General features: G+C 47.5%; 1 protein-coding gene across 8 annotated transcripts in view; it reads left to right on the top strand.

Annotated features, from left to right (window-relative positions):
• Positions 1-10,653, top strand: part of nrxn3b (neurexin 3b) — a 204,809-nt gene that overhangs the window by 48,927 nt on the left and 145,229 nt on the right. For all 8 annotated transcript variants that reach the window (XM_084699958.1, XM_084699954.1, XM_084699953.1 and 5 more), the window contains 2 exons: positions 184-622; positions 1,554-1,967. In XM_084699958.1, coding sequence (XP_084556084.1) covers positions 184-622; positions 1,554-1,967 — 853 coding nt within the window. The remainder of the gene's footprint in view (positions 1-183; positions 623-1,553; positions 1,968-10,653) is intronic.

Raw genomic sequence — 10,653 nt, forward strand, 5'->3', positions numbered from 1 at the left:
GTTCAGTCCTTGAATTGTATTTCATCTCTATCCCACTGAACTTTATTTACAGCATATTGTTATTCAGTTACAAGGTAGTAAATCGAACCTGAATGTAACCTTCATGTAAAGCCTTCAGATCTCCAGTGGTTAACTGTTCTTGTGCGTTCTTCAGGTGGTTAACTGTTCTTGTGCGTTCTCCAGGTGGTCTACAAGAACAACGACATCCGTCTGGAGCTTTCCCGCCTGGCCCGCATCGTGGACCCCAAGATGAAGCTGCAAGGTGACGTGGTGTTCAAGTGCGAAAACGTGCCAACCCTTGACCCCATCAACTTCGAGACCCCCGACTCCTACCTCAGCCTTCCCAAGTGGAACACCAAGCGAGTGGGCTCCATCTCCTTCGACTTCCGCACCTCCGAGCCCAACGGCCTGATCCTGTTCACTCACGGCAAGCCCCAGGACCGCAGAGATGCGCGCGGCCAGAAGAACAACAAGGTGGATTTCTTTGCGGTGGAGCTGCTGGACGGAAACTTGTATCTCCTGCTGGACATGGGCTCCGGGACTATCAAGGTCAAGGCCACCCTGAACAAGGTCAACGACGGGACCTGGCATCATGTGGACATACAGAGAGATGGCCGTTCAGGTGAGGAGGGGGAGGGGAAGGGGAGGAGGAGGGGGAAGAGGAGGAGGAGGAGGTGTAATAAGAGGAGTAGGAGGAGGTGTAATAAGAGGAGGAGGGGTGGAGGAGGAAAAGGAAGTGGAGGAGGAGACGACAGAGATTGAGGTAGTGCCTAACTATGATAACAATAATGATGAAGCCAGCAGGCTTGACATGGCCCTACATCTGACTTGTTTAGAAAAGTATCTCACAGAATGCAATTGGCTACTATCTCCTTCTTGGCAAAGGCCAAAAACTTTTCCCAGGTTGCCGTTTTTGGAAAACGAGGTGATTCATCACAAGTGCAAAGAGATACCTTCTTATGTGAAGCTAATTCCATTGGCCTGCGAGTCGTCTGACCCAGCAGCCAGGACAAGCAGAGAAGACATTACAGGAACATGATATTAGAGGGGAGGGTCAAGCTCAGCCTCCTGCCTAGGGCTCCAAACCCAATAGAACCACTCCATTTCCAGCCCAGTGCTGGGGTGTTATTTTATGTTGTGGGCTGTGTTATATATCAGTGTGAAACAGCCAATTTAGCCCCGTGTCAAGTCTCTCAGCGCTGAGTAATCACCCCCCAGACCAGCAGAGAGCTGGAGCAGGCTGGCTCTTCTGCAGTGGGGAGGGAACAAGACAGATATATGGATATGAGACTGAGTCCTGATCTAACCTATGAGGACTGCTCACGGGAGCTCTGCTGTCTAAATCTCCTCTTAATGAGACACTAGCACGCTTGTTTACGTTTCCAAATAAGTTTCCTGACTTTCTAAATTATGTGGGAGTTTCTTTAGATGAAGATGTAACGACGCGCAACCGCAATGCTAAGTTAACCCTCAATATCCTCATCCCTGCGCTCTCTCTCCCCATGTCTCCCACTCCTTCCTCTTCTCCCACCCCCCCATCCCCCCTTCCCCAGGCATCATATCGGTGAACAGCCGGCGGACTCCCTTCACGGCCAGCGGGGAGAATGAGATCCTGGACCTGGAGGGGGAGCTGTACCTGGGCGGTCTCCCTGACAACCGCCTGGGCCTGGGGCTTCCCACCGAGCTGTGGTCGGCCATGCTCAACTACGGCTACGTGGGCTGCATCAGGGACCTGTTCATCGACGGCCGCAGCAAGGACATCAAGGCCATCGCTGAGTCCCAGAGCCAGGGGGGGGCCGGGGGGGCCGGGGGGGCCGGGGGGGGCATCCGGGCGTCCTGCAGCAAGATGACGGGGAAGCAGTGCGACAGCAGCCCCTGTAAGAACAACGGGGCCTGTAAGGAGGGCTGGAACCGCTTCATCTGTGACTGCACTGGGACCGGATACTGGGACAAGACCTGCGAGAGAGGTGAGGCTGGCTGGAGGGTTCTGCCTGAGGCTTGTCAGAGTAAACCTTGATTTCATCTGAAATCTATCTTGTTCACTTGCTTTCAGTCCTATGGGTTGGGTATGCACCAGCAGAATCTGCACAACATGACATCAGCAGAATTTAGCAGATGCTTTCATTTCAAAGCGACATACAGAGAGGGATTCAAAGTTGCATCGTCCTGGTCTACTGTCGAGTACTCTAACCACCGAGCTGCACCCACTCCTGAAGGTTATTTCTGTGCAGAGAGGATCCTTAAGGCCTCCCTCCTATGGACGTTTCTCCAGGTCTGGCCCGTGTGTTTGTGGTCCGGGGGTTATGAAAGAAACGATTTGAGACGTTTGCTGGTATTTATAGAAGCTTTTCTGAAAGATTTAATAGGATTTGAATTCACCGCCAAGTGGCTTTGTGAGAAGGCAATGTTTCCAAGGGGGGTTGCAGAAGTGAAATTGAACTGGGCTCCCAGCGAAAATGCTCCCTGTGTGAGTCTGGGCTTTAAGAGCCTCGCTGCGTTAAGTCTTTATGAGGGTCTGGTCCATCAGGATGCTCGGAGCCTGGAAGCTTCACTGCTATCCTAGCATTGTTCTCCCAGATCCAGCCTCCTTCTCTATTTTACAGGGATTTCCAAGGTTCGGGAAATGGATTTAGTCCAGTTATAGGTACAAAGTCCTTGTAAGAACGCATACTTTTGGTGTGAATAATGCATTTTTGGGGATGGGTTTAGGGAGCTTGGTTTTTGAAGAGATGGAGGGGATTGTGAGGGAATGGAGAGATCTGGATTCATTGAAATAAGCTCTCTGTATGATGCTGATGCTGTAGAAAACAACTGTAGAAAAGTTAGCTTAGTGGACGTTGACATAGCTTTGATATGGATAATATGTGTTTGATTGTACGATGATGTTGACAGTGTGAAATTGTTTTAAAAGTTTGGATGGATGAAAAATGTGATGGTACATCCTACAGATGTTGGTGAATCAATATGGTATGAGTCAAGATGAATACTGGAAAACACACATTCTGGGTGTTGGGGAGAACTCCTGCTATATGCTATTTGAAGGAATATCGACTCATCTTCAATCTGTCTCAGTAGAAGTGACCAGAAAATTGGAGGTAGAACAGAACAGAACAGAATAGCAGATCAGAGTAATCGAAAGTAGAGTACAGCAGAGTGGAGTGCAGCAGAGTGGATTAGATTAAAGCAGAGTTGAGTAGAGAAAGGCAGAGTAGAGCAGAGTAGAGCAGAGTAGAGCAGAGCAGAGCAGAGCAGAGCAGAGTAGAGCCAGGAAGCATGGCTGTCCAATCGTGTTAACCTTGCCCGGGCTCCTGTGGGTTCTATTTCTGTAGCACACAGAGTGAGCTGGAGCTCAGAGCGCCTGTTCCAGCGTGAGCCAGCCAGCCAGGAGCACGCAGAGAAGAGGGGGAGTGTTAACACTATCTCTCTGTCTCTCTCTCCCTTCATCCCTCCCTCTCTCTTTCTCTCTCTCTCTTCATCCCTCTCTCTCTCTCTCTCTCTCTTGTCATCACCTCTCTCTCTCTCGCTCCCTTCAGCTCTCTCTCCCTCCATCGCTCTCTCTTCTTCCTCCCTACCCTCCTCTCCCCCTCCCTCGCTCCCTCCCTCGTTCGCTCCCTCGGGGTCTCCTTCAGAGAGTGTTCTGGGCTTACAGAGTGAACAGGGCTGTAAACAATGGATGCTACGTTACAGTTAACCTTTTACAGTTGTTCAGATGCTTTTATCCAAAGCAACATCCAAATAGTGCACATAGAAAATATTGCAGAAGATAAAGGTTTAGAAGTGTAAAATAATAGTAGTATTTTGGAGTCCAGAAACAGTCTGTATCTACCAGCCACATTGCAAAGTAACCACATCTCACCTATCAGGCATGATGAACAAAAATTATTACTTAAGTAAAGTCAACCGTTCTGACCTGAAGGTATTGGGGATGTTGCAGTGCGGATACATGCGTTATGATGCATGTATTGTAAGGCTATGGGCTTTTACGGTCTACAGTATATGACTGTATACAGTATTTATATGTTGGACTGTGTAGTGCTGTGTTGGGATTCAATTATATTCTCCTCATGTCTGTGGATGTTTTGGAGTCTAAACAGACCAATAACACAGTGGGTGGTGGTAGCCTGACCCCATCTCTTTTCTGGTTTCTCCAGGCTATGGGTTGCCAGATCTGCTCTCTTGACCTTTGGCTTTACATCCTCAGGCGTTCTGTTATCTCAAGGTTGCCAGATTTCCCTTATATCTCCCCTGGGCCTTTTAGGATTCTGAGTCAGACTGAACTTGGAAGGATTTGTTTGACTAGATTGCTTGCATCATCCCTCTGTTACAAAACAGACAACCATCAACACATGTAAACACACACACCCACACACTCACAAACTTCCTCAGTGTTGTGTTAAACCTCTCGGATCTGTTATGAAACTCACTGGTCTTTGCAGTTGGCCCACGCTATTCAGGATAAAAGTGTCTGCTAAATGAATACATTATTATGATTTATTAGTAACGTAACCTTAATGTAAAGGTTTGCCAGTTAGGATGCTGTTTTAAGTGTTGCCAGTTGTTCTGCAGCTTGGGGCTGGTCCTGTAGAGCCAGTGAAGTGTGCTGTCTCTCCTGGAGAGAACCCTGGGCTGCTTCTCACAGAACCCAGTCACAAACTGCAAAGACATATTGATCAAGGAGCTCGCTATCGACTCACAACACCATAAACACACCAGTAGAGAGACAAAAGACTACTTTTGACGACTGGATGAGATCGAAGCTGTCTGATGTCTGCTCTTCTAGCCTACAGTCTCTATGGAACAGCCCTCACTAGCTTCTAAGCATGGCCCACATGATATTTTAAAACGGACGCTGTACTGTAAAGTAATTATGATATCAATGTGGTATAGGTACGGTGTAGCTCAGTGGTTAGATTATTTGTCTGCAGATCAAGAGGTTACAGGTTCAAATTCCCCTTGCACCGTACGGCACTTCAGATGAAACCATTTGCTAAGTGAAATGAATAAGACTCATCGAATGGACGTATGTATGCTGGAGGATTTCATACAGCGGCAATGTGAAGTCTAGTCATTTCTTAGAAAGCTTGGATAGCTTGGATCAAACATACATGCTTTCCGGATGTTTTTATATGTAGTCTATTGAACAAGCCACAATCTCCATGTTCTTTGAGATGTTATTTAATGTGAGATAGATTTAGACTGTTTCAAGACATCAACAATTTTGAGGTGAATCAGCAAAACAAGAACATTCAGCCAAATCTATTTTTACTGTGTCTAGTTTGGAGGCAATGTTTTCCTTCCTTTTTCCCCATTCTCTTCCTTGCTCTACCTCTCCCCCTCTTCCTCTCTCCCTCTCTATCTCTCTCCCTCTTACCCTCTCTTTCCCTCTCTCCTTTTGTCTCCTACTCCTTATCCTTCTCTTTCTCTCTACCTTTGTCTTCTTTCTCTCAATATCTATCTCCATCCCTCTCTTTCCCTTTCTCTCTGCTTTTACATCTCTCTTCTCTCTCCTTATTTTTCTCTCTCTCTCTCTCTCTCTCTCTCTCTCTCTCTCTCTCTCTCTCTCTCTCTCTCTCTCTCTCTCTCTCTCTCTCTCTCTCTCTCTCTCTCTCTCTCTCTCTCTCTCTCTCTCTCTCTCTCTCTCTCTCTCTCTCTCTCTCTCTCTCTCTCTCTCTCTCTCTCTCTCTCTCTCTCTCTCTCTCTCTCTCTCTCTCTCTCTCTCTCTCTCTCTCTCTCTCTCTCTGTGTCTATGTTTAACCCAGGCCAGGAGACTTGACAGCACCTGTGATCAGAGGTGTGCCCCTGTATCACAGAGACAGATGTAGAGTCAGCGGGTGAGAGTCTGTGTGAGTGCGTGTGTGTGTGTGAATGTACACAATTGTGAGTATGTTTGTGCATGAGCGTACACGAGTTTGTGTGTGAGTGAGTGTGTGTGTGTGTGTGTGTGACTCCACCAGCCAGTCAGTGCCAGACCTCCATGCAGGGGAGTGATATCCAGACCATGCCCAGCCTGGTGCCCCTTGGTGGGGCAAGGACCTGGAGCAGACTCCTGCCAAACCACTATGGCTGTGATCTGAATCCTAATGGGCCCTGCTCGCATAGTAAGGGTCAGTCTGCAGCCCCTGTACAGGAAGAGGAGGAGTGAAGAGGAGAAAGAGGAGGAGGAAGATAATTAGGAATGACAGGAGGAAGGGGGGGGGGGTGAAGAACATAATGTTTTCTGTTTCAAGGTACAAACATTGTTGTTTCACCTTTAACTCTTAATAATCAGTACCATGTTGTCAGGTAATAAGTAGCTGGGCTCAATCCGGTTTGGAATGGAACAGCAGGAGGGAAGCAATCACCCGGGACTTAGCATAATGCCTCAGCCCGTTACCCTGGAGACCGGCCACCTGACATACATCTCAATAAGTGAACAAATTTAATCAAATGGTATGAAACCTTTACTGTGAAGCAGTACAGGGATAAGGCAGAGAAAGAACAGTATAGAGGGAGGGACAGAGAGAAGGATGGAGGGAGAGAAGGATGGAGGGAGAGAAGGAGTGAAGGGAGAGAATGATGGAAGGAGAGAAAGATGGAGGGAGAGAATGATGGAGGGAGAGAAGGATGGAGGGAGAGAAGGATGGAGGGAGAGAAGGATGGAGGGAGAGAATGATGGAAGGAGAGAATGATGGAGTGAGAGAAGGATGGAGCGACAGAATGATAGAGTGATAATTGCAGGAATAGTTTATTTTCTCTTTTCTGTGGCACACTTTCCAGAGTGGCCCTCTCTACTCTCCTCCTCTCTTCAGGAAACTCTCCTCCTGACATCCATATTTAATCACAACATCGCTTCACACCAAGAAGCTATTCTGATAGGATCCTGTTTGTTGGAAGTATCTTCCCACTCCAGTCACAGCTGTTGTGTTTGTACAACAGAGAGGGGTGTTTAGGAGGAAGAGGATAAAGAGAAGGGGAAGGAGGAATAGGAGAAAGGGCGAGGAGGAGGAGAGGGGGAACAGGAGAAGAGAGTAGGAGGGCTGACAGTATGTTTTATGGTTGTGGTTTGAGTAGAGGACCTTTTTGGGGGTTCGGCCTTGCTGACAAACAGACTCACAGAACTGCTGCTTGTGATAAAGTAGCCCCGTTAATCAGGTAAATAGGGCTGTAATGAAGTGTGTGTTTGTGTGGGTGTGTATGTGTGTGAGAGGGAGTGTGTGTGTGTGTGTGTGTGTGTATGTGAGTGTTTGTGCCAGTGGAGTGCCTCGTAATCCCACTGAGACTCTCCTCTTACTTTACCTTCACTGCAGACACACGCCGCCACTTGTACACACACTCACATACACACACACACACACTCCCTCTCTCACACACACACACACACACATACACACACCATTGCCCTAAGCTTCAACACAAACCCCTGAAGCATGCTTGGGGATGCAGGCAAGGATGCTTGTTCCTGGAGACAAAACAAAGATAGATAGATGTGTAATGTACAGCATTGTCCCCAGTCAGTCAGAATATTCTATAAAGATTCTAATTTCAGACAGCAAAAACATTGTGTCTTGTAATGTGCCTGTATAAGAAAAGTGGATAGTGTAGAAGACCTCATGAATGGTACTTCAGATCTGCATAACAATATCCATCCATCTAATCATCCTGGGATGCTTCAGAAGGGAGGAAGCTCTCATTGCTAGCTGGTGGTCAGTTGGACTAAAGACATAATTTCAAGGTGAAGGGCAGCTTAGTGCTTGAAGGAAGCCGAATTAATTAATGAATAAACCCTGTATAAAATGACCTTGGTGAGGTCCAGGTAAGGGGCAAATCTAGGTTTCCACTTTTGGGGGGGCTAAGCTCCTAGATAAAACCTATTATTTGTCTTGTGACCCAGCAAAACTAGAGGGGTCTGGGGGCATCTTCCCCCAGAAGACATTTTTGAAAATATCCTTTTAAATAGTCTCCTCTAGTGGGTTTTAGGAAGAGAAATTAAGAAATTTTGATTTAAAATATGAAAGAAAAAATTATAATTAAATGTTGTATTTTATTTTTATTTTTTATTACAAAAAATTGGGGGGGGGCTAATGAAACTTTTGGGGGAGCTCCAGCTAGACACCCCCACACTGACCACACCCCCACACTGACCACTCCCCCACACTGGTCACACCCCCACCTGTCACCATCTTGGTGTCTTCGGGAGGTAAACACCTGCTTGTGGCCATTTAGTTTGGCTCAGTCGGTATCCAACACTGTCTCTCACACACATACACAAACACACCAGCTCAGGTACACTTACACACACACACTTACACACACTTGGATATGCATGGACGCTCACACAAACATACATTCACATTTGACCACATTTAGTTTGAAGCAAGCACAGGTAATTCATGTGAACACAACACAAAAACCTTTATACTGACCAACAAACTAGCTATACAGCCCTATCCCTCCTCTCCATCCTTCCTTCTCCCCCTCCTTCTCCTTCTCCTACCCCCATCCCCCCCTCCCTCACTCCCAGGGTGATAAGCACCTTTACAGGGACATTCATCTCAGCAGACAGTGAATGTGACACTTCAAGGTCCATCCTGACAAACTGCCTGCCTTACACACAAACACATGAAGACCATGGAAGAGAGAGGGAGAGATATGGACGGAGAGAGAGAGAGAGAGAGAGAGAGAGAGAGAGAGAGAGAGAGAGAGAGAGAGAGAGAGAGAGAGAGAGAGAGAGAGAGAGAGAGAGAGAGAGAGAGAGAGAGAGAGAGAGAGAGAGAGAGAGAGAGAGAGATGATCTAGTAACACGTAGTGTGGACACTATATACAACACAGCGCATAATGTGTGTCTTGTACTTCTGGAATGGTTCATCTTGCATGCATGCAACCACACGAACACCCATACTCACACAAATGCCTGCATACACTGGCACACCCCCAAACACGTGCATATACACATACACACATGCACCCACCTCTTTTCATCAACCTGGCGCCAAGACAAATGAAACAAACATCTTGGAGAGTACAGAAGTGGTTTAGGTGAATCTCATTTAGAAGCGTGGGGATTCTGGGTTGCGGTAGAAAACTCCTGGACCAGCACATTTTCTTCAACAAAAGCTTTTCACCCCTCTCCTCCCTATTGTGTAATTTGTCTGTTAACACTTATCTGCCTTAGAGAGAAGCAGGATTGTTGAATTGAGCAGCATAATGAGTTTGGTATCTCCACCCTTATCAATGACGTCTTAGCCAAGCCTCCTTTCTCTCTAACACCTTCTCTCTTTCTAATTCTGCCAGCTTCTCTTTCTCTCTCTCTCCCTCTCCCACACCCTCTCCCTCACCCTCTCTCTCTCTCTCTCTCTCTCTCTCTCTATGTCTCATTAGACCTTGCACAGTGACGATGATTGCTTTGTCAGCTGAGAGTGATTTGCTGTGGGTTCTGTGTGTACATGTGTGTGTGCACTTTCAACATGAGCTCATCACTGTCTCACTCTCAAACATTGTGAGAAACTCTGACACCACCTGTCCCTGTGTATCCATCCTCCACCTTGTGTCTGGTGTGGTTAGGGTGAGGACAGAGGGTTGAGCTTTATCTCTGAAGGACGTTGACTTCTCAGATTAAGACTAAGACACTAACGACCTGTTGAGAGAGATCCAATACTGACCCTTGGAGGGAGGAGGATGGAAAAGAGAGAGACAGAGAGAGAGAGGGGCCAATAGATAGAGGGATAGAAAAATAGATTTTGGTAGCCTGTGGTGAAGGACCCAGTCTCCCGACAAGCTGCTGGCTTTTCTGCTGCCTGGAACATCATGCTACAGTACTGCTCTGCAATCCCCGTCTGTAATTACATGTGTGCTTAGGAGCTGCACTTGGTTATGTAAATGCGCTCTCTTTCCTCTCTTCCTCTCCTCCGCTCTCCTTTCCTTTTCTTCTCCTTTTCCTTCTTTCTCTCTCTCTCTCTCTCTCTCCTCTCCTATTATAGTGTTAAGGACGATATGCATGGATTCTGAAGCATGAGACCAGAGATGGGGTCTAGGGTCTGGGGGACTAACCTTGAGACCTGGAGACACACCTCTCTGTCTCTGTCAGTCAGGTATCCCTCTTTCTATCTTGGTCTCTCTCTCTCTCTCTCTCTCTCTCTCTCTCTCTCACTTCACTGTCTTTTCTCATTCAAGCAGGCAGGCAAGCAGACACACCCTCCCACCCCTACACACACCCAGTGGCAGACAGAGATGGAGCAGAGGAAATCAGTCTTTCAGAGCTCGGTCATCTGAGAAATTGACAAGCTTCCAAAGCCCTGGAGACCCGGGCTTTAAGGTTCCAGGGCTGGTTTCAGGGGGATGGGGGGGGGGGGGGGGGGGGGGCTTTTCAGTGACGGAACACACTTCCACTGCTTAAACCTAGCCCTCAGTATTGTTAGCTCTCAGGAAACCTAGCCCCTGGTGAACCAAGGCCCTAGTAAACCTAGCCCACAGTAAACCAAGCCCCCATTAAACCTAGCCCACAGTAAACCAAGCCCCCAGTAAACCTAGCCCACAGTAAATCCTCACTGGGCAGAGACCCCTCCCTCCATGCAAATCTTTCTGGAAAGAGCTCTATCTTGTTGGTAAACATTTTTCTCTGAGAGTCCCCTTACTGTCAGCTCTCTCCCCCCCGCTAAATCTTCTGATCCTTTTTCT

The sequence above is a fragment of the Hypomesus nipponensis genome, chromosome 6 (assembly GCF_054491055.1).
Source record: "Hypomesus nipponensis isolate SF chromosome 6, ASM5449105v1, whole genome shotgun sequence".
Classification (NCBI taxonomy): domain Eukaryota; kingdom Metazoa; phylum Chordata; class Actinopteri; order Osmeriformes; family Osmeridae; genus Hypomesus; species Hypomesus nipponensis.